Raw genomic sequence first — 24,461 nt, 5'->3', positions numbered from 1 at the left:
TCTTTCAAAAATTGTACGTGCCCTTTAAGAAGGTAGAGCACATCTGGTTAAATAATGAACGATAATTTTTTGAAGTAACACATTGATGTGCTAAAGAACAGTTTGTAAACATGAACATTATTCAAGGAGAAATAAACAGAAAAATGAACAGAATCAGGGTACTCAGAAAAGGTACTTCACTTCCTGAAGACAATGTAGTTTATTTTAGGTTTAGAGAAAGGCAAATTTGGATTAAAGAAAAGTTGCAAAAGGCCATGTTAGACAAAAGGGAGAGTTGACTTTCGCTCAGGGGAAAGACACTAGACTTTATTTCAGATAGTGATAGAACCACTAAAACAATGGACTCATTTCTTGCACTGTAAAATTTAAGATAGACAGGAAAACATATCTGGCAATATTATATTTACCTCTCACTTCTTCCTTCTAATTTATCACAAATCAGTGCCATATTTTTTTTAATTTGGAATAACTCCCAAATAATCTAGCATTGATTCTTAAAATTTTGCTTTTTCCACTAAATTTTATGAGCTCAGTCATTTTCCTTCTAATTTATCTATATAATTGGCTTTGTTTTCTTATGTGACAGTAATGGTAGGCCAGGCAAAGCTTTCATATTAACTAAATACTCCCTATATAGGCTGTTTTTGTTTTTGTTTTCCTCTCAAGTGGAACAAACTTCCTTTTAACACATTTACCGCAGTCACAAACTGCTGTTAATGGTCATTTTAGAGATAAAAATTCCATATACTAATGTTAACAGTCTATAAGTGCTGTTAAGGCAGTGCTGGGAAATGGAAACTGACATCTCACTGTGTACTGGGAAGTGGGGACTTATTTTCTCTGCTTGTTCTTGACAGAGAGAAATGGCTGACTGAATTAAGACCGAGAAATATTTCAATGATACCCAGCAAAGGTGACTTCCTGTTTTGTTTTGGGTTCTGTTGCCTTCCCTTCTTAACGCTGGGTTTTCTGACACCTGCAATCCTTTCGCTCCCTGATTTCCCATTGAAAGGGCATAGTGCTGGGGTTTCCGCAGGTCATTCCGTGTACAATGTGCTGAAAGGAAGTGGGTGGCCGGACAGGGAGGGAAAGAAGAGACTTGTTAGTGCTTGGAGCAGACCAGGAGAGACCTGTTTTCTATTTTCTCCTCCGGATTAAACTCATCTGAATGGAAAGTGTTATCACCATAGTTATTACCTATTATATGGGGTAGTTTTCCTAGACATTTCTTTCAAGTGTTAGGAGAAATTGCTGTTGAGAAGAGTTAGGTAGTAAATGACATTTTATTTCAGTGAACGCAGAAAGGGGGGAAAAAACCTGTTTTTGAAGCTGTTAGTTTCCGTTCCTAAAAAACAAAACTCAAAAATTCTCATTCTACAGAGTAAAGAAAGAAGAACACAAACAGCGGTTCTTTGCTCCTGGTGATCTATTTATAATCACCCACAGCATTTCTGCTCTTTATGAAAGGCAATTTCCCTTCAGCTATTCAAAACGCAGACCTCTGTGGTCATTAGCTCTGGGCTGATAAGGCTCCGTTACTGCTCGCAGGGGGCTGTTTTCTGCGACGTGGGCATTTAGTGACTGCTACAGCCTTCCTTCCTCAGGTCTGATCTCAGAAGAAAAGCGGCGTCGCAGTTTGCTGAAAGGAAATACCTCCAGGGAGTGAGGGGCCCCGGTGGGGGTGCGGGAACGAGTGGACTCCTCCCTGGGGAACTGGGGTGGGCTCTTCAGTCAGGGGCAGGAGCTCATTGTTGGGGTCAAAGACAGGTTTCCCAGCGCGGGAGTGGGGAAGAGGTGCCCGGCTTCGGCGGGCGCTGCTTGGGGTTACAGCACCTTCACCGCTTGACAAGGCTTCGCTGAGCATCGCCTGCAACTCAGAGACCTCTCTCCCCCAACACCCACTCCCTTCCTGTGAAGAGGAGCAGGCGTCCGAGACTGGGACTGCCCCTCGGGCGGAGCTCCCTCTCCCGTTCGGAGGTGGAAGAGTGGAGAGCTGCGGGTCCCAGCCACAGACCTCCGGGCTAGGCTCTTCCCTCCAGTCCCTCCGGCTGGTGGCAGTCGCAGCGCATGCCGAAAATTGATCTTTCTCAGACTACTGGACGTGGCAAACTCTTACTGTACCCTCTTCTCCCATTGGTTTCCCCCTATTTTTCTCCTTCCTCCCCACCCTGCCCTCCGTCTTCTATCCTCGCTTTTAGAGCATTTAATGCTGCTTCTAGCACCTTTTTGGTATCCACTGGACGTGACACTCCAAAGCTCCAGCTACCTTAGCTGAATGTACTTTTTATTTCTCCCTCTCTCTCTTCCTCTTGTGTTCCTCTCATCTGATTGATGTGCAAAGTCTGATACTTCTGCCAGAGGGAGAGGAATAAATAGATGCTGCTGCGCTCGAAGGCTTAGATGTTTGGAAAGAGCAGCCAAAGCGGCGGGAGCAGAGCTCGGTGAAGCTCGTGGGACCCCATTGGGGGAATTTGATCCAAGGAAGCTGTGAGATTGCCGGGGGAGGAGAAGCTCCCAGATCATTGTGTCCACTTCCAAGCAAGAAGAGAAGACGGCAGAGCGGACCTCTCTGCGTCCAAGGCAGTACTACTCCCTGCCCCATTCTGCTGGAATCATGCTCTGCGGCGGCCCAGGAGGGATGCTGCTGGTGCTGCGGGCTGGGCTGCTCACCCTGTTTGCTCTCTGTCTGCTCCAGATGCCCGGAGCTTGGGCAGCAGCCTGTGAGCCGGTCCGCATCCCCATGTGCAAGTCCCTGCCCTGGAACATGACCAAGATGCCCAACCACCTGCACCATAGCACCCAGGCCAATGCCATACTGGCCATCGAGCAATTCGAAGGTCTGCTGGGCACACACTGCAGCCCGGATCTGCTCTTCTTCCTCTGCGCCATGTACGCACCCATCTGCACCATTGACTTCCAGCACGAGCCCATCAAGCCCTGCAAGTCTGTGTGTGAGCGGGCCAGGCAGGGCTGCGAGCCCATCCTTTTCAAGTACCGACACTCATGGCCGGAGAGCTTGGCCTGCGAGGAATTGCCGGTGTACGACCGGGGCGTGTGCATCTCTCCAGAGGCCATTGTCACAGCGGATGGAGCAGGTGAGTCTGGACAATGCCCACCCTACCCCTGCCCTCTCCTTGCAGTCCTTATTATTCCTCTTTATCTTCTAGCTCCTTTCCCCCCCCCCCTCTCTCTTGGGATCTCTTAATCTCACCCTTAATCACTCCTCTAGCCAGCACTATTCTTCTTTTCAAATTTCACCCCATCACTCTTCCAAACTGTTGCACTTTCTTCTAATATTTATCTGCCTTTCTAAAGCTCTCCATTCATTCCGCTCCTATCTCAGTTCTAATCCACATTGACCCTTTGCTTTCTACTCTTTCCATGTGGAAGCAACCACTTTTTGTATACTCATGCTCTTTTCTTACTTTCTTGTCTATAATTACAGAGTTTTCTTCCCTGATTCTTTTTGTAATCTCAGTCATCAGATTTCTCTATCTAACTGCTTAAGATTGTATGGAGAAAATAGAAAACTGATACCTTCATTTTCTTTTAATCATTAAAAATACAAGATAATCTCAGCAACCTTGCTCCAATCCACTGATGTTAGTGGTATGTGTTTGCTCAAAATCCAATTTGAGCAATTACCTTCACCTTAAATATCCCCCTCCTTCAATTAGATGAATTATAATTTCATTCCAGACTAAAACAGTTCTGAAACATTGCTATGCACTGCTAATTAGCTTCTGTGGCTTTCTCCAGCCATAGAGTTGGCCGACTGAATTTATTGGACTCTTTTCACAGGCCCACACAATTTCAAGTTATTCTATAAAGGGCTTATGGATCAAAGGAGTTATATTTTAAGTGAGCTATCTTCATATACTTGTGTGATGTTATTTTAATCTCACCCTTATCCCACTCTTATACTCTGCAAATTATTTGTCTTTAATACCTTATTCATGCTTTGCATGTGCATCATCCACACATTGATTTCACTCTTTATCCACCATAAAACTTCATTGTATTTTTTAATGGAATCAACCACGAGTTTGTTTCTCACTAGCTTTTGGTCTAATTGTGACTTTCATAACTCTAAAACCCCCAACTAAGCCTCGTTCATTAGGATTCATTTAATTCTAATTCAATATTACTCCCACCAGCTAATCCAAAACTCAGATTTTACTCTTCATATGCTTTAAGAATGAAAAAAAAAATTCACGCAAGTGGTCCTCTTTCATATCCTCCCCGGATTAATCTTGTTCTTAGAGGTGTTGACTCAGTTGTTCCATCCACATTTGTTTTTTGGGCATCAACTTTCCCTCCTTATGTCTTTTAACTTGCTCAGCCTGGGCTCATGTCCCCAGTTCATTTCTGGGTAGTAGTTATTAGTTATCAGGGAACTGATTCAGAAAATTACTTACTGTGCACATTAACATAAAGTCAGAGGGGAAGGGAAATATTTGTAGGAATAGCTGAAAAACTGAAGCTGAACAGAAAGATTTCAAGAACTTATTGATGGTCACCTCACTTAGTTAATCACTCTTTGAATATACATATTGTGTTCTTAATGTTAATCAAGAACCAAGAATTGGTTGTATAAAAAAATCAGAAGAAACTTATTTCTTGTTACTCTTTGGGGTAAAAGAGCTCCCTTGAGCCTTTGTACTCAGTAAAGTCAGGGGCTCTACAGACTCTGGCAGAACTCAGGGCAGTTGCTGCCCGTGGTTTGCCAGGCACTTAGAATCAGTTAAATGCTGGCGCTCCCCTCAGGCCCAGGACTAGGAATGGACCTGGAATGAGTGAGGTTTGGCAAGGTTAATGGCTCTCAAAAAGTCATGGTCAATATGGATGGGAAGCAGTTTCATTAAATGTCCCTGAGTTACCTATCACCATGGACCCAATGTGGAACAATTGCCTCATTGAAGCACTCAAATAGGACATGCATGGAAACAATTTGTCAGTCTAGGGGACCTGATTTTGGAGCTGCTTTAAAATGCCATAATATTAGTTTTGCTGTCAGCATGCTTGCTAGAAAAATAAGTAGGGGTAGGTGATAGCTGGAATCATATTTTAGTAATGATCTCCACCCTGCCCAACCTTCAGTGTGAATAAGAGACTGTGGTGGCAAGAGGAAACTAAAGGGAAATTAGGGTCTGGGAGTGGAGGGGTAGATGCTAGCCTGAAGGGTCCCCTGGCTTCCAGGGCCAGTATGTTGAAAATTACATTCCCTATGTTGGGTCAAACTGTCAGACACCTGGAACTACTTAGGAACCATCATATGTGGCCGGTTTTATCTATGATGCAATATACTCTTTGGTTTAGTGGAATATGATAATTCAAGAAGCAGATTTTTTTCTTCCTGCAGATATAAATAGAGCCTTGTGTCTTATGACTAGAGTCTCTCCAGTCAGATATAAAAATGAGGTCTCTGAATACAATACTTTTTACATTCCTTTAACTCCAAGAGGATTTTCAGATCCTGCCATTCACAGAGATCTGGTTCCTCATTGTATATTGTGACTCCACAAATAATCTTAGGGAACTTTATAAAGCAAAGCCTTACTGAAATGAAACAATGCTTCTTTGCTTTCAAAACACTAAGGGCAAGCATATTTTTACAAAGAATAGATTACATGTTAACTATTACTAATAAATTCATATTGTTTTTTTCTTCCTAGTATTTTATATTTATTGTAGAGTATGGCTACATATACTTCTTTTCATCCTCTATTTGAGAACTCAGTTCAATTTAGCTATTCAGCTAGTTAGGTTCACTGTTTAGTTAAATCTTTACTATTGCACAGTGAATATGGGGTTACAGTCAGGCTGACCAGGTGTTATATCTCAACTCTGCCCCATATCTACTGTTGTTATAGGAAAATTCTATGACTTCTCTGATTCAGTTTTCTTATCTATAGTTGGGGAAAAAATTGCCCACATCCCAAGGAAATGGTGAAGATTGATTTAAACAGCATGTAAAGCATTGAGCAGGATCTAGTACATAGTAAGCTTAGAACAAGTTGTTGCTACTGTTGCTATTTTTCTATGATTATCACTGTTATATCAAATTGACTTGATTTTTTTTCTTTGTTTTTGAAATCATTATGTTGATAAATGCAGATATTGCATAGAATTTTTAACAGTATATCTCTAGGAGGCAAGTATTACATTGGGACCTAACTGGAGAAGATCTTATTTCTTCTGTATATATGAAGTGAATATTTCATTTTATTCAAAAGGACCTGGACCTCAGGTTCAAGAGCAAATCCCTTTGGGAATAACAAGAAAGAAGAATGAGTCTGATGGATATCTGTTAATTATAAATAATTTATCTCAGAAATCAAGTATTTAAGAAAATTTATGGTATGATATTTCACAGCTTTTTCTGCAGCACCTACAGTTGGTCATGCCAAGGGTTTTATAATCAGTCCTCAGTTATTGCTGGATCCTGTGTGGTGCTAACTTGTCCCCTAGCTCTTGCTCAACACAGTCTGCAGGCCCTCTTGCCTGGTAGGGCTGTGCCAGCTTTTGCACGCAGGAACTGCTGTTTAATCATTTCTCCACTCTCTGAGAAACAGTCAGCCTTTTCTTTAGCTCTAGTCTACAAATATTTGAGGGGCCAAATACCAAGAAGGAAGGATATGAGGAGGAATATGGAATGGAAAGGAGAAATGGAAATTTTAGATTAGAACTAGAGAAAAAAACATGATTCTAAAGATCCTTCATCATGGGAAAGATTCCAAGGCACCCTGGGTGGAAAAGTATCTAAGTTTTATGGCATGAGTTTTATTTAGAGCTAACTCTATTAGCAGTGATAATGAAATCTTACACAGTCCCTAAATCATATTTTAATAACTGAATTTTTTATATCCTTCCCACCAAACTTTTAAAAAGTTGTTCAAAGAGCTAAATTGGCTAAGTTATATTTGGTCTTTTTCTTTCTGCTAGGTGTCTACACAGAGGAGACAAAGAGGAACCATATAAATATATAGTTTTAAATAATTAAGAATTGGCTATATTTCCTCAAGCTAGGATTTCAGGCCCTTAGTTGGAATTTCAGACTTTCCATTCATTTTGTCCTTTAAGCAAGTTCCTGACATTAGCATTGATTGGGGATTGTGAAGAAGAAAAGAAATATTTATGTGAGGTGATTGGTAAATGGTAATGCACACTATACATGTTTCACAACATTATCACTGTGAGAAGATGGGCCATCTCAGGATAGGGATCATTAGCAGCAACTCATGCTCTAGGCCCTGTCCTCATTGAGTGGTGATTAAGTGGCAATGTTCCCTAAATTCTCATAACTAATACTCCCATTTTGCAGAAAAGAAAGCCAAGGCATATGGAGAAGTGAAGTGACACATTAAGAAAAAGAGGGTTCAAGCCAGAACATGCATGTTCTATACTGTACTTTCTCACCTATTAAGAAATGTGGTTGCTAACTTTACAGAGAACTTGTGCTTTTGTTCATCAGTTGAAGGAACAAAGTTTTTTTAATTGTATTTTGAAAGCCCATTTGTACATGGCTTAAGAGAAGAAAAGGCAACCCAGGGACAACAGATTCCAACACAGAAAAGATTATCACTTTGCTGCCTTGTTGAGATAGCAGAACACACATTTCAGGTTCTCTCCTCAAACCCAAGTCCCTTCAGCTCAGCTTGTATCAGAGTGATATCATCATTTCCTCACCCTCCCCAATTTTTCTTTCCTAGTATTTCCCTTATAATTGAGAGCACCACCGTACCCTCATTGTCTAGCTTGTGAATCAGCCTTGATTCTATCCTTTTCCTCATCCCCCCATTTATTAAGTATCGAATGCTATTGGATCTACTCTGAGTCGAATTTCCCTCCCTTCCTCTCTAATGTCATTTTCTTAGTTTGGACCTCATCATTTCTCATGTGGATTATGGCCCATAGGATGGTAATTGGCTCCCTTATCTCCAATATGCCTCCTCCCTATTCCAACAGGATTTACCTTTCTGAAATGAAAATGTGTTCCTTGAAGTCCTTTGGCCCACCATAGCCTTCATGATCTGACCCCTCCAGTTTCATATCTCTCTGCTTACCCTGCTCTTTGCTTTGGCCACACCAGAGGACGTTCAGAGATCCTGAGGAGCACTGTAGTGTCCTACCTCAGTACCTTTGCAGTACTATTTATCTGGAAAACCTTCTCCACCTTCCTTGGTTCCTAAGGACACTTCTGGAAAACTCTGTGGCCTCCACTAGAAATCCTTAGGCCATAAAATCTACTAATGATACAATATCTACTATTTTAATTCAGGATAATTTTAATGGTAGACTTCCTAAATTTAACTTCCTAAAAGCAATGTTTACAATTTATGATCAGAAAAATGCTGGTGTTTCTCTTTACAATTCTAACAATTGACTTCTAAGCATTTTTATTTATTTATCTATTTATTTGTGGTACTGAGGATCAAACCCAGGTCCTCTTACATGCTAGGCAAGTATACTGCCATCCTCTAAGTATAATTAAATGCCTAGAAATATTTCATTATGACTATGAATATAAAAGAGGGAAAACATTTCTCCTTGACTCAACTTTTTCAAAAGATTTTCTTTTTCCAAGGGAAGAGTTATTTTTCATTTTTATATAGATCTTTGTACACTAACCATTTTAAATATGAACCAATATTTTAATCTATACAATAATTTTTATGAAGATTATTTTTCTATAAGCCATATTCATTTTATCACATTATTATTCAGGAATAGAAAAATATCTGCACATTATCCTAAAACTTGCATATATTTACTGAAGTTTAAATAGAATTAAAATCATTAAGTTAGTGGTTTATGCCCAAGTTGAGCCAAATGTTTTAGAACTAGTGTTTTCAGCTGTTTATCTATTTATTTATTTGCAGACTGCTATCTTTCCTTGGATATAGCTTTTTAAATACCAACAGAGAGGTGGGAGTGTAGCTCAGCAGTAGAGCATATGTTAGCATATACCAGGCACTGGTTTTATTCTCCAGCACCAGAAAAATAAAGAAACAAAACCAGCTCCCTAGTGCCAAAACAAACAAACAAATAAACAAAAACAGCTAATAACTACTAAAGCTGAGAAAATAAGTCGTTAATCGTAATTGTGGTTCTCATTGTCCAAAGATAGCTTAAACCCCTCCTTGTTTAATTTATGATATGACCTATGAAGAAAAACAACAAAGAAAGAATGCTATTTTCTGTCAGGATAAATAGAGGCATTGAACTCATGCAGCAGAGTGTTAGCACAGGGGTAATTCTGTCCTATGCAAGTGTGAGTTGCAGTGTCTGAGAATCCATGGCTAGGTACACATCCCTCAACAGGTGCTCCATTGGCAGTGAAATTCATCAGAGACTGCTTTCTTAATTATTATTAGTTAGAAGAACTTTATCTTAATTCAAAGACCTTTACCATTACTATTTTCAAGGATTATGGCATCATGAAAAAAAATCAATGGCAATATCTAATTATTGTCCCATTGCCCTGGCTTTGAACAGGTAGAGCCTAGGCAGTAGATTTCCTTTCTGCTGAATAACTATTTGATCTGCAGTTAACAGAAGTGCTGAGTACACTTTCTGAATGTTTTTCTCAGGCACTAAAGATTTCAGTTTGTGCCAGCACATTGTGACACACTATTGATCAGGTGTGTTGAATTCTTATTGTCATCAAGTCCCAGTGTTGGGTGAACACCTTATATTTGCAAAGACTTTATTGTAATAGGATGCTCATCGTTTACAACTTTTGTGAAATTCAACCACAAATTATTTATTAAATCCTGAAATTTTATGCACAATTAAGGATTCAAGAGTATCACCTTTCAGTCACATCACAGAATAGATTTCATCCATATTCAACCCACAAATAAAAAAGCCAGCCATGCAACACTAATAAGGATCCATTTCCTTGAAACAACTGGCTTTTATGCAAATCAAACTTGCCACTGAATTAGATTTTCATATAGGAATTCTCGAAGTAATAACAAATATGTTATGACTCTTTCTTTATTCTGTCACTTTCAGATTTTCCTATGGATTCTAGTAATGGCAACTGTAGAGGTGCAAGCAGTGGTGAGTACATCAGGATCTTCCTAGGTTTCATTTGTGGTCAAGCTAAATATCAATACTTAAACTTATGGAAGTTTGTGTCCTAACATTTTAACAGTTTTTAAAAATTAAAAAAAAATTTGTGTATATGAATTTTATTTTTAGTATGAGTATATAATTAAATTGACTTTTTGGTTTACAACGTGGTATACGGATTTTTTAAATGAATGCATAGATTCATGACCCAACAATACAATCCAAATACAAACCAACTCCATGACTCCCAGACTCCTTCATGCTGTATAATTAGGTTTTCCCCTAACCACTGTCAATCAGTGATAAAGTCACTATCATTTTTGTAATGTCTTTTTGAGCTTGTCATATAAATGGAATGATAGACTTTATAACTTTTCGAAATTGAATTTTTTCACTTAGCACAATGCTTTTGAGAATTATCCATCTTGTTCCATGTATTAATCATCCATTCCATTTTGTTGCTGAATATTTTATTACTTTGGATCTATTACCATTTGTTTATCCAGTTATTCCTTGAAGGTTATTTAGATGTTTCCAGTTATTGGTAATCATAAATAGAGCTACTATATGCATGCATGTACAGGTTTTTGTGTGAATATACGTTTTCATTTCTTCAGGGTAAATATCTAGGAATAAGATATCTGTGTTATATGGTAAGTATATGTTTAACTTTATAATAAACTGCCACACTGTTTCCAAAATGACTGTTCAGTTTTGCACTGTAGGATTCCAGTTGCCCCATGTCCTCACTAGCATTTGGTATTGTCAGGTTTTTTGTAATCCATTTTTTATTGTAAACATTCAATTTGCCATTCCCTAATGGTAAATGATGTTGAGTATCTTTTCATTGGCTTATTTTCTGTTCACTTTTTTTCTGGCAAAGTGTCTGTTCAATTCTTTTACCCATTTTAAGTTGTGTTTTCTAAACATCAAGTTTTAAGAGGTTGTTATTGTATTATTAAATTATCTTTTGGTTTCTTCATTTTCTCTACTGTTTTTCTATTTTCAGTTTTATTGATTTCTATTTCTTTCCTTCTATTTGCTTTGAATTTAAGGTAGAAGCTAATATTTTATATTTCATGGCACCTTTCTTCTTTTTCTAGCATAATATAATGCATATCTAAGAATGACTTTAGGTGTAGCCTATAAATATTGATAGTTTTTTTCACTTTTCTTCAGATCAAAATATTTTATAATTCTTTGAGACTTCCTCTGACTCATGCATTATCTAGGATTGTGTTGCTTAATTTACTGTTATTTGGGAATTTTCCTGTTATCTTTATTTTACTTTTTAAAAATTTTTGTGGTATTTTAAAATTCTACTATGGTTAGAGAACATGCTTTATATGATTTAGAGTCTTCTAAATTTGTTAAATTTTATTCTAAGAATGAGGATATGATCTATCTTGGTGAATGTGTACTTGAAAAAAGTATATTTTGCTGTTTGGTGAAATATTCTTTAAATGTCAATTCCAGTCAGTTGATTGATACCTTTGTTTAATTCTTTTTTATTACTAGTCTCCTGTCTGCTAGATTTATTGATCACTGAGAGAGGAGTATTTAAGTCTCTAATATTTTCATGTATATTTATATTTTTAGTTCTGTCAGTTTTGCTTCATGTATTTTGAAATTCTGTTATTTGGTATACACACATTTAGTATTTCTTATGTCTTATGATGAATTGATATTTTTAAAACAAAGTGTTTCCCACCTCTGATAATTGTCTCTGCTTTAAAGCCTATTTTTGTTTGATAATATTATAAACACACCATCTTTCTTTTGATTAGTGTTTGCAATGTATATCTCTATCATTCTTTTAACATACCTGCACATTGTTTTTTGATGAATTTTTTATCATTATTTAAAAAATAAATTTAAATAAATTTCGTGTAGACCTCATATAGTTGAACTGTAGTTTTTGTTGTTGATTTTTTTTAGTCCATTCTGTTAGTCTGTCTTTTGATTGATGTAATTTGACCAATTAACCTAATGTAATTATTAATGTTTGTATTCAGAACTATCATTTTAATTGTTTCCAATTTGTTCATTTTCTTTTTCATTCCAATTTCCTTCTGTATTTGGGGTTATTTCAATGTATCTCCCTCTTTTCCTCTTCCACACACACTCTTGGGGGTGTATTTGTGTATAAAATCGCGTGGGGATATATATCCCCAGGAAATAATTTCATATATTTTTCTTTTGACCATTAAGAGAACTTTCACCAATTCAAGAAGAGAGCAATAGTTTACTATCTCTTATTTCCCTACGTTCCAGGCTTCTTTCTGGTGTCTCTTCTGTCTGGGGCACTTCTTTAGTACTTCTTTTAGAACAGACCTGGTGGCAACAAGCTCTCTGTTTTCCTTCACCTGAAAATGACTTCATCTCACCTTCACTTCTGAAAGATATTTTCATTGGATGTAGAATTCTGGGCTGACAGTTCATTTAGCACTTAAAAATATTCTACTCACTTCTGGCTTCAGTGTTTCTTATGGGAAACTGGCAATGGATTGAATCATTGTTCCTCTGTAAGTAATACATCTATTTTCTCTGGTTGTTTTCAAGATTTTTTTCTTTCTCTTTAATTTTTAGCAGTTTGATTATGACATGCTTGGGCATTGATTTCTTTGAGTTAATCTTGTTCGGGATTAAACAAGAGTGTGATTCCTGAATTTACGAATTTATAATTTTTGCCAAATTTGCAAAGTATTAATTATTTCTTCAAATACCTACTTTTTACACCACACTGTGAAAGAAAGAAGACATTAACAACACTGTAAACAATGTACAAAAATAGTACAACATGCAAAACTACCTAGAATGATTGCAGTGTTCCTAGGTTCAGTGTTTACTCTTCCTTTTTTAAACTGTTTTCCTGTTCCCTGGTATAATGCGGGTGAGGAAAACAAACAGGCAGAATCAAAACTCATTCTGTTTGTAAAAAACACTAATATAGTCACATGTTCTGAAAAGAAAATGTAATTTGTTCACACTCAGAATTTTATACTTTGGAGAAATGTAACAGCTGAGACGGATCATGATAAAGCAGGAAGTGAAGAAGGCACAAAAACGCTGTAACCCACATACTGACCTCTTTCCAAAGTGTCAAGCTGTTTTTGTCTGGAATTTGGAAAAGAAATTCTTTCACTCCAATTAATTTATTCTTTGCCTCAAAGCTTAACAATTTTTTGTTTTCTTTTCGGAGATAATTACTTTGAGCAGCTTCCAATTTGTGAGGGTTTTACTATTGTAAATTCACTGTCATAATAAGGAATAGTTCCTCTTTACTTGCATGTTATGAAATATGGGGAAAAAAATTTAGTTCATTCCCCTGAGTCTCTTTGTCAAAGCAGTACAGAAAATTTAGGCAGACATTGAAAATGATTTGATGAAAAGGTATATTTATTAAAACAATTTTTAAAAATTCCCCCAGGAATTTTTTGTGATGACAATTAATTTATGAGTGCTTACATTTAAAAATGCAAAAATTTCTCCAGAGGAGATATAGTTAAATTCTGACACTTATCAACTACACAAACACAACACAATTTTTTCTCTGAGTCTGTTTCCCAACATAAAATCAGATTGTATTGACCCCTGAGCTTCCTTCTGCAAATGTTTACTAACTTTAGAGGCTGAATTAACTTGGGATGGCTTCTATGCTTTATTGGAAAAGAATTAGGATAGATAAATGGTATTTTTGTAATTGTACAGTAGCTCGTAACTGCAGGCTCTTCTTCATGACTTTGTAGCAATTGGCACTTCTGACCAATTCTCTTTCCTCAGCATTCTCCTCCCTGTCCCAGTTTTGTCCCCATGTCCTGAATCTGTGGGCACGTCCAGAAGCTCCTGTGCTTGGCCTCTCTCCCACTCTCCTCATGATGATTTCTTGCTGTTAGAGTTTATCCAACTACACAGATCATTGTCACTTTTGTGACTATAGTTCTGATCAACCTCCGAGGTAGCATACCACATTTTTCCTCCAATAAACATTTCTATCCAGTTATCCTATTCATATTTTAAGTACAACATATTTAATAGCTAGAATAAAATTTTCATTAAAAATGTACTCATTGCAGCTCTCTTAGTGTGTGGCACCATTGTTGTACAGGTCTCCCATTCTGAATCGTCATAGCTTATTTCAGTCTGTCCATTCCACCATTCATCAAAATGTAGTGAACACTTGGACCAGACACACTGTACACCAAGACCCTGAAATGAAGGAGTGGATAGGTGGCCGACACTTCCTTTTCCTCTACCTCTTTTTTCTATGCTTGGCATTGATTAAGCATAGGATGTCCTAAAGATTGTGGAACTCATTTTGTCTTTTTGCTCACTGATCTCTTTAGAGTATATCACAAAACGCAACATTTCAGAAGCCATAATGGAAAACAGTCAGAATTGCATAGACTCTGATTATGTTTTGAATATTCTGAATATCTCTTAGATCAGGAAACCTTGTGTTAGGTAGTTTATTTAAAAATTTCCAAAAATGTGAATCCTAAAGGAATAAATTAACTTTCCTTTTCTTATTAATACTGTGTTAGTCCTTTCAATCTTAAGCAATTCCCTTTTATAACATGCAAATTACTATGAATTGAGTTCTTTATTACAATATTTGAGGTTTGTTTTTATGGCTAAGTTGAGCTAATATTACTTCTGCTTTTTAGAGCCTTATTATATTACCTAGGTTCACCAACTTCATCACACTTTCAATATACTGCCCTAACCCAAAATAAAATTTAATATGATATTTTTTGCCCTATGTATATGTTTAGGAAATAATATTATTTTAAGCATGTAATGAATGACTTCTTAGTCATGAAACACTTCATTTTATAGAAAAATGAAAGGAATATCATATGAATTTTTATGTTAATGGTACTGCATTAGGTTTAATTTACTTACTATAAAGTACATAAATCTCTAGTGTATGCTACGAAGAATTTTGACAAATGTATAGACCCAGATCAATATAAAGAACATGTACATTGCCCTTTGAAATTTTCTTGTACTCACCCTACACAAGGCAGTTCTAATTTTTATTACTATAGGTTAGTGTTATCTGATCTTTGACTTCAAGTAAATGGAATAATATGGTACATGTTTTGCTTTTGACTGGCTTCTTTTGCTTACCATAATTTTCTTGAGATTTATCCAGCTAGTTATGTGCATAATTTCATTATGTTTATTGCATAATAATACAGTCTTTTATGAGCAAAATGCCAATGTGATTTTTAGATTCTAGCCCTTTTAATCATGTTCCTGGTTTAATATAGTTCTTGTTTTTTGGCTGTGTAGAAATAGCATTGTTTTTATTCCCTATCTCCACTTCTTCATAGTGATCAGTATACTAGGATTCTGGTGTTTTGTTTTTTAATGTCCTAAGAGTAAAAATCCCTATAGATTTTCCATAAAGTGTCCATTTGATGACTTCTAATTCTGGGACAAGGGAATGTGGTTGGTCCTAGGGGTGTAATCTACAAATGTTTTTCCATCTCCTTGTTTCTAGAAGGATAGTGAAACTAACCTTCTAGGAGGCCAAATGGTAAACCCATGCTCCATTTAATATCTATCTGAACACTCCGAACTTTTTCATTTAGTCTTCTGCTAACTTTGTAATCTTAATTTCAAGCATCCCACTTTTAGCCTACCTCTTTTCATTCCAGCTCCTTGACTCTGATACCATCACTACTATTTTTCTCCCAACTTCATTAAGATGATCTATCCACTTACTACCTGTTCAACTCTTGGTCTTCTAATGATGTCATGGTCATTAGAAGTTAGCATTGCACCCTCTTCTCGGTAGCATCAGTTGGTCCCTCTTCCCATTGCCTCACTGCTATTCTTCTATTATAGCACCTGAGATTTTACTATCTATGGTAATAATCATCCTCTTGAAAACACCATCAACTCCCTTTCTTCTCTTCTGTTATACTTACCTGGCAAATTTCCAACTGTAGTTGCTGGAGAAGATCACTCAGCTGGGATGACTGACAACCAACATTGCCTAACAATCCTATCTACTGGAAAATTGGCCGTTCCAAATAACTGCTTCATACGTTGTCCCTTCACATTACCACACCCTGCCTCTCAGTCTCACATTCTTCCTGGCTGATGGCTTCACTTCATCTTGCAATGAGAAAGGACTAGCTGCTGGGAGAAACTGTCTTATTCTCCACTAACAAGTTTACAGCCCTGTAAGCATCAGTGCCTTTTCTCCTTTTTATTCTTGTGTAGTGGATGAAGTGTCCTGGCTTTCAAAGTCCTATTGTCCCTTTTGTTCAGAATCCTGTCATCTCCTTGCCAATTAAGCTCAATGGGCCCTTTTGTTTCTGAACTAATTTGAGCTATGAGGGTCATTTGACACAGAGGATTGCCCTCCTTTTTCCTTAGAACTCTCTTTTTTTCAGCTTTCCACACCCTCTCTTATTTCCTCCCACATCACTGGATGCTCCTTCTCAGTCTCCTTTTTGGACTTTTCCTCCTCTATCTCATGTATGTATCAAGATGTACTTCCTGTCTGGATGATTATAACTCATCTTTTAAGGTTAAATATCATTTCCTCAGAGGCCAGGTTAGGTCATTTGTTCTCATTACACATATACATTTTACTCTTCTTCATAGCACATATCATCCATGACAGTAAGTTTTTTGTGTGTAATTAGTTGTTTCATGTTCGTATCGTCTTCTGGATTGTCTGTGTTGCCCATTATGTGTCCCATATGACTATTACAGAATCCAGAATGTAGCACATGCCCCATAAATATTGGTAGAGGGCATGAATGAATGTGCACCTGACTGAGAGGGTTCAAAAAATGTGAGTTCTTTTTCCCTTTTCCATCTTACATTTACAGAATCTTGAATATTCCAAGATGACAGAGTCAGAGGACATTTAAAAAATTTCTTTTGTAGTTATAGATGTACAGCATGCCTTTATTATTATTATTATTTCTAATGCAGTGCTAAGGATGGAACCCAGTGCCCCACACGTGCTAGGCAAGCTCTCTGCCACTACTGTCCCAGCCGGAGGACATTTCTATAGAAGAGAGACAATTTCATGGTGTGAAGATGTTGATCGATGTTTAAAATTACCTAAGGACATGGTCACAGACACCCCTTGTAAGCAGGTGAAAATATAAATCTGAATCTCAATAGGGTCAGAGTTAAGGATATAGATCTTCAAATGAGAAAATGTATTTTCTATATCATTTAAAATTTGCTGTGGTCTGCCCCTAAGTTCTTAAAATGGAGGAAGAGAGGACAAGTGGGTCTCAGGAGTCATATGTCAGGATATAAAACATACAATGTATTTGACACAATTTAATATTACCTGAACTCTGATCTGATTATAAAGATTAGGGGCTGGGGATACAGCTCAGTCAGTAGAGTGCTTGCCTTGCAAGCATCAAGGCCCTGGGTTCAATCCCCAGCACCGCAACAAAACAAAACAAAACAAAACAACAACAACAACAAAAATCTGATCTGATTATAAAGATTAATCTTGGGAATTAAAATGGAAAATTAACACAAATACAATAGTATCCACCCCCTACTTTTAAAAAAACGAATCCTGAGTTCAGATTTCAGATCATTTCCTAGAAAAATAAAAAAAAAATTATCCACTTACAGATAGTTTTTCTGAAGTCAGGGTACATGAAAGATTATAGGACTTTTGGAATCTGGTAAAGTTAATTAAAGTCTTACAGCTTGGAATGAGACCCAAAAGAGTTCAATTCCAAACAAAGGTCAGGGCTTGTTAGAAAGTTGTATCATACTTAAGCCTAACTCAAACAAGGTTGTATTCAACAGTGAAGATACAGTGAATATCAAACTCCATAATTTCTTCAGATACTTGTAATTCTTTAGATCTCATAAAACTGTCAAAAATACTACTATTCTCATGCCTTTTCAATTCTATTATATAATCAAAAACTAAAAAATGAAGGAAATGATCATTTCCATCTCTGAACTATGATTATTAGAAACTCACTTTGAAGAGGGAGGCTGCTCATTGCTCACACACCACAGGATGCTGGGGGCACTTCCTGAGTTGCAAAGCAAGTTCTAGGAGGCCGTGGGTATGTTAACTTTTCAACTTTGTACTAGGGGCATAAAGCTGTGTTTATACTAGAATAATAAGTAGGCCTCAGGTTCAATAGTAGAGAAATAGCAGAGCATTAATTCTAGGAGAGTGACTGAACAAATCAAATGAGAGGAGTGTGGGAACGTGAGGAAGAACTGCCAGGACAATGACCCACCATGGCCCATGGCTGCTCTTGATATGTAGCACTGCACACTGTCCCATGATTCACAGTATCGCATTTAATTCGGGGCTTCAAGGTAAATGAACTGCTGATATTAACACTTTCCTCAAATTTGAAGATTTTTTTCTGCACTTAGTCTATTTTTATCAAAGCTGCTTCTTCAACTTTTTAAATATTTTTTTCTCTTAAATAAAGCACCAAGGTAGATTCTAATTCCTTCATAAGCTTTCTTCTCAACAGTGAACTATAAGAAAATCAATGTCTAATGGTTTTGTGCAAAGTTCAGTAAATATTAGATTTCATTTGTCACTAGAAAAACCAAAATTTAAAAACCTTATGTCATTGGGAAGCTAGGAGAGGAAGACAGCTAGCAATTAAACTAGTGATGAGGGTGATGCTGTTGGCCCAATAAAATGTCCAACTATCAGGAAATCAGCTATTGGTAGTAAAGAAAAATAAACCATTGCTCTGATTTAGGATGGTTGTTACAAAAAATATACTAAATATCACATGCAATGTCTCTCTCCATGACTTTGCAATTTCCTAGTTCTAAGGATTTTGTAAATATATATGGATGTTTGTAAGCATAATTAAGAAAAGGGATAATGCTCTGTATCCATTGATCTAAGATGGACTTTTCATGCATATGTGTTTGTGTTGATTAAGCATAAATAATGAAAGGAAGTTTTTCCACATGTGAAGCTTATGAATATAAAATTCCACTTCTCCTTATTACTCTGTTAATTTATTGAGTTATTAGTTAATTTTGACTAGACAGATATTTGCTTATAGCAATAGCTAGGAATTGGGGCATACAAAGGGCCCCATATCTTTATGCACTAAAGTGTGTCCCCTTCACAGACCAGCTGGGGTAATAAGTACATTGCAGATGAGCAATTTTGGTCCGAAGAATACAATTGCTTAACTCATCAACTATTAGGTAATAGTCTACCTATGTATATGTAATTGCATACATAGCTCCTTGAAATCTTCCAAAATCAGTTATAATTATAATATAATTAAAATTCTTTTTCTGCCTGGGAAGTTTTATGAAATATATTTATTTATGCTTTAAGCAAAGTTATATGGATGACAATATCAAATTAGATTCAATTCAGTGATAGTTGCTATTTTTTTGCCAAATATTTTTTTATTAGAGCATTGGCAAATTTCTGAATTACAAATGTGTAGATAATTTATCTACATGTATTATTATTGTTTTATTAATTTATTTTTTGTGTGCTGGGGATTGCACTTGGATTACATTCAGGGCCTTGCACTTGCTAGGTAAGTGCTCTGTCATTAAGCTGCACCCCCAGCTACTATAATACTATAGGCATTATTTTTTATAGATATTTATTTTTAAATAAAAAAAAGTTTATATAAGTATGAGGATAATTTGTAAATCAAAGACAAGAGCACTTATTTCTTCAGAAATATTCCTATATTAAGAATCTCTCTTTAAAAATGTATAAAGCATAACATTTTATATGAAATAAATCAACTGTATAAGAAATCAAGAGCTAGATAGACTTCCATTTTCTTTTAAATGGGAATAGTTTTCTAATAAGAAAGTTATTTTGAAGTAGTCTTCTCAAAATAGCAACAAGCACTGATATCAAACAATGTTTATTGGGCTGAGGTTGTTATGTCACAGAAATCTCGTGTTAAAAATTCCCTACCTCAGTGGTAGAGCACTTGCCTGGCATGCGTGAGGCATTGGGTTAGATCCTCAGCACCCCATAAAAATAAATAAATAAAAATAAAGGTAATGTGTCCATCTACAACTAAAAATATTTTTTAAAATTCCCTACAGAACAAGGCAGGAAGGTGCCTGTTGTAGCACTGAGAAATTCCCAGTCTTCTTGTGGAAGAACAATGGTTGCTGCTGTGACCTGTCTCTGGGGAAGAAGCTTATTTCTATGACTTAAAAATAGCAGAAATCATGCTACTCTTCTGGTGCCTGCTGTCACATACTTACAGATTCAAAGGACATAATATTTGTTTTATAAAATAACAATAGCCAGCAGTCAACAAAAGTGTCAGCCTTCCATTGTTCTCATGCTAACATAAATACTTTTAGAATTAAATTAAATAAAATAATTAATTAATTTTTGGAACTGGGGATCAAACCCATGGGCTCTTTACCCCTGAGCTCTATCCACGGACCTTTTTGTTTTTTTATTTTGAGACAGGGTCTTGCTAAATTTCTGAGGCTGGGCTTGAACTTGCAATCTTCCTGCCTCAGCTCCTGAGTCAGTGGGATTATAGGGGTATACCACCACACCTGGTCATAAAACATGTTTTAAACCAAACTTTTTCATTAAGTTCTTTTCTCTGATTCATGTGTTCTTTTTTCCCTTTTCTGTGTCAAAATAGAGGAAACTTAAACCATTTAATTTTTAATGGAGCTTTCTCTGTGGTGCTATTTTAGAGAAGACTACATATAATCAAATATTTTCTGAGGTAATTGTGTATTATTTTCCATTTTTATATTGATGTTATCGATAATACCGTGCTTATGATGTACGTTCCTTAGCTAAGTAATTTGATAGTGCAGCTCTTCTATAAAAGGTATAAAAATCTATACTGCAAGATGTTAAATGATCTATAGGTAAAACATTTTTATACAATTAGAACTTTTCTTTCATTCATCTGTCCAACATAAAGTGTGTTTGGGTCACTATGTGCCAGATATTTTTAAAACATGGAATTTCTGTTTTCAAGATATGTGCATAGTGATTTCTTCCAAAAACTATAAAAAAATAAACCATTGCATGTAATGGCAGCTGTTCTACCTATGCAAGGGGCTCACTTTCATTCTTCAGAACTTCATTAAGTTCAGTGAGTTGTAGCAATGCCTGCTTATCTTCCTAAGGTGTTTCAGATCTGGGAGGAAATATTTGGAGGCGTGCTGTGTAATCTGTAAAATATGTATGAACATCAGGTGATATTCCACAGGCATAGGCAGCATCCTAAGTGTATGTAGAGACTTGCTCTCAGTGGGCATTCATTCTACTCCCATAAGCCCTGAACATGCCTTTTTCAGGATTTGGGGGTCCTGTTTATCTCATGCATGGGGATGAACAGTGTTTTCTCAGGATCTGGATAGTTGGTTAGAGAGTGGTAACTTAAGACTCTATAGACACTGAAGAAGAGGCTATGTAGATAGAAGAAACAGGAGTATAGTTCCAGGAGAAAGAGATCAGACAAAATTGCAAAGGGTCTTCTCACCACCAAAGTCATATGTAGTCTTACCAAAAAATATGCATAAGTAAAGCTAATAAGGAACATTTGGTTATAATTAAAATATATTTTTCAGAACGCTGCAAATGTAAGCCTATTAGAGCTACACAGAAGACCTATTTCCGGAACAATTACAACTATGGTAAGGCTAACTTCATGGTTGACTCATAGCAGCTTTCTATATGTGTGTGTGTGTGTGTGTGTGTGTGTGTGTGTTGTGTAAGTAGAGTGGTTTAAAAAATAAGGTTTAAAAGCAAAGTAAGAAAGACAACTTTTTAAAATTAATGTTTTAATTTGTTCTAATTTGTTTTACATCATGTACATATATGATTGCATGACTGATGTGATCCTACAATATGTATAATCGGAAAAATGAGAGATTACCCTCCATTTATGTATGATCTATCGATATGTATAAATGCGTTCTACTGTCAAGAAAGATAACTTTAAGAGCACAGTCTCCCTGCTTCAACCAAAAAGATGTCTCATGTAGGCAAAGTTTTTTAACAAATGCTCAATTTTGAGCATATCAGACAGTGTTGTTGGAACCTTGCTGCCAGTATGCAGAAATTTTAAAATAGATGGGTTCTTCTGTGTCTGGGAAGTGGAGGAGGATCTGAGCACCTGTTTGGAGTTGCATGGGCTGTCAGTTGTTCTCCACAGGGGTGAACAGAAGAGTATTTTGATGCACCAGGAAGGGTTAAAGTCAAATGCGGTTTGTCAGTCTATCCCATGGAAAACATTGGCAATTGGAAATTAACTCTTAATAGATGTTGTTGGTATTCAGTAACTTCTATGTTTTGTTATCCAGTTTGACCTAAAAATGTGACATTCAGTTAAACTAATAATAAAGAGCTACCAACACAAATGTAGCTAACTACCTTTTCTTTATTTAATTTTTAAATTTGTTCTAATTAGTTACACGTGACAGTAGAATGCATTTATGCATTTTGACTTTTGAAGGTTGAAAAAACCTGCTGTCTCTGTACCAGGGTCTGTGCTAGGTGGTTTCCAAATACTTACTTATCTATTTTTCTCAATGTGAAATCAAAAACACTATTTTTCTCATTTTGTCAATGACTAGTGCACCTAAGTTGTTCCTCATCAATTGTTTGTAAAGGATTTTTGAATATATGTGTTCTCATAAGGTATTTTTGAACATGTTTTTTGTACTGATATGCTTTGTTGTCATAAATATCAATTACCAACATATTTACAAGGGGGAAATTACTAGAGTTTTCCAGTTGATAAAGTATGGGACTAATTAATATTTACTGTATTCCATTAGCGTTGTGTTTTTCTAATACAGCTTGAGTATCCCTTATCCAAAATGCTTGGGACTAGAAATATTTTAGATTTAGATTTTTTTGAGATTTTGGAATACTTGCTTATATTTAATGAGATATCTTGGGAACGGGACCCAAGACTAAACACAAAATTTATTTATGTTTTATATACACCAATATACACTGCCTAAAGGTATTTTTATATATTTTTAATGTACCTGCATTTTGACTGACTTGTTAGATGAGGTCAGGTGTGGACTTTTGAACTTGTAGTGTTGCATTGATGCTCAAAAAGTTTTAGGTGTTAGATTATTGGATGAGTGATACTCAGCCTGTATCTGTAAGACCAATAAAGTTCAAGTTACTTAATCTCTTTGCTGTCAACTATTGATACTGAGTCAATGAGTAACCATAGTAATTAAACAGACTTTTAACATGAACTTTATTATTAAAATGAGAGTTGTATTGTGTTTATATGTCCTGTTTTAGAGGACATAGGATATATACAGCAGATTTACTTCTATACTTTTGCAAATTGGAAAGAGGGAAATGGGTAAGACTCAAATTATGTTTGATATCTTCAGGAATACTATGTGTTAAGAATAAAAAATTCTCAGTCTGATTAAATCTCTTTAAAATAAATGCACCTAGCTTATGAAAATTTCCCTTAGTGGAATCAATTTTTTTACTTTTTTGTTTTATTACTCATCTTAAGTGACTGGTTTTTCCTAGTTGGTGATAATTTCCAAGGTCAAAAGGTCATATTTAACTAAGAAGTCAAATGTCTGGCTGCTTATCTGAAGACCTGTTCCCTGTGTGAATTGATGTGAAAAGCCTAAAGGAACAGGGACATCTTAATTTTTAGATTAGCTTTTTAAGATTGAAAAATGCTATATGAACTTTTAAGTATAGTTACAACAAAAACAAAAATATAATTTTATATCAGGGAAGCTTAGTTCCATTTTACTTATAATTTTACTTTATCCAGCTTCTTGTTGTGGCAGCATTTGGTGCTACCATCTTTGTTAAAAGTTAAAATACTAGTCATTGGGCTGGGGAGATAGCTCAGTTGGTAGAGTGCTTGCCTCACAAGCACATGGCCCTGGGTTCAATCCCCAGCACTGGGAAAAAAAAAAAAAAAAAATAGTAGTTGTTACAAATCCCTGAAAAGAGAAGATCCTTAACCAGGTAGCCACACGAATTTGGTAAGATGAACTGAGATATTGATCATAATTTTAAAAGATGAAGTAACTTTTTTCAGAGGCAAGCACTAACTAGAACACCATAGTATAAGGATTTGTCATTTTGGGACTTATGAATTCTTTGGGGAAAGGCAGGTGCTCCAATGATTGAACAGAAGGAAAAACTCTGAAAAGAAAATATACATTTACTTTCAAAATATGGTGATTTTTATTTTGTATATTTGCATATGTCCAAGTAGGGGTAGGAGCAATTGATAATTCAGACAAAACTGCTGCTTCATTCAGATTAATTCAGTTACAAACTCTTGAGTTTTAACAAAATTACTTGAATAATAAAGTAGGTCTTGTAGAAAGATATTTATTTTGGAGAGAGTACATGTGCT

General features: G+C 36.2%; 1 protein-coding gene across 1 annotated transcript in view; it reads left to right on the top strand.

Annotated features, from left to right (window-relative positions):
* Positions 1-1,893: 1,893 nt before the first annotated feature.
* Positions 1,894-24,461, top strand: part of Frzb (frizzled related protein) — a 29,613-nt gene continuing 7,045 nt past the window's right edge. Inside the window, exons 1-3 of the mRNA XM_047545389.1 lie at positions 1,894-3,095; positions 10,021-10,068; positions 21,667-21,732. Of these exons, the coding sequence (XP_047401345.1) occupies positions 2,615-3,095; positions 10,021-10,068; positions 21,667-21,732 (595 nt within the window). The 5' untranslated portion in view covers positions 1,894-2,614. The remainder of the gene's footprint in view (positions 3,096-10,020; positions 10,069-21,666; positions 21,733-24,461) is intronic.

The sequence above is a fragment of the Sciurus carolinensis genome, chromosome 3 (assembly GCF_902686445.1).
Source record: "Sciurus carolinensis chromosome 3, mSciCar1.2, whole genome shotgun sequence".
Classification (NCBI taxonomy): domain Eukaryota; kingdom Metazoa; phylum Chordata; class Mammalia; order Rodentia; family Sciuridae; genus Sciurus; species Sciurus carolinensis.
Note: the sequence above shows the minus strand (reverse complement) of the source record. Positions and strands in the feature narration are given on the sequence as shown.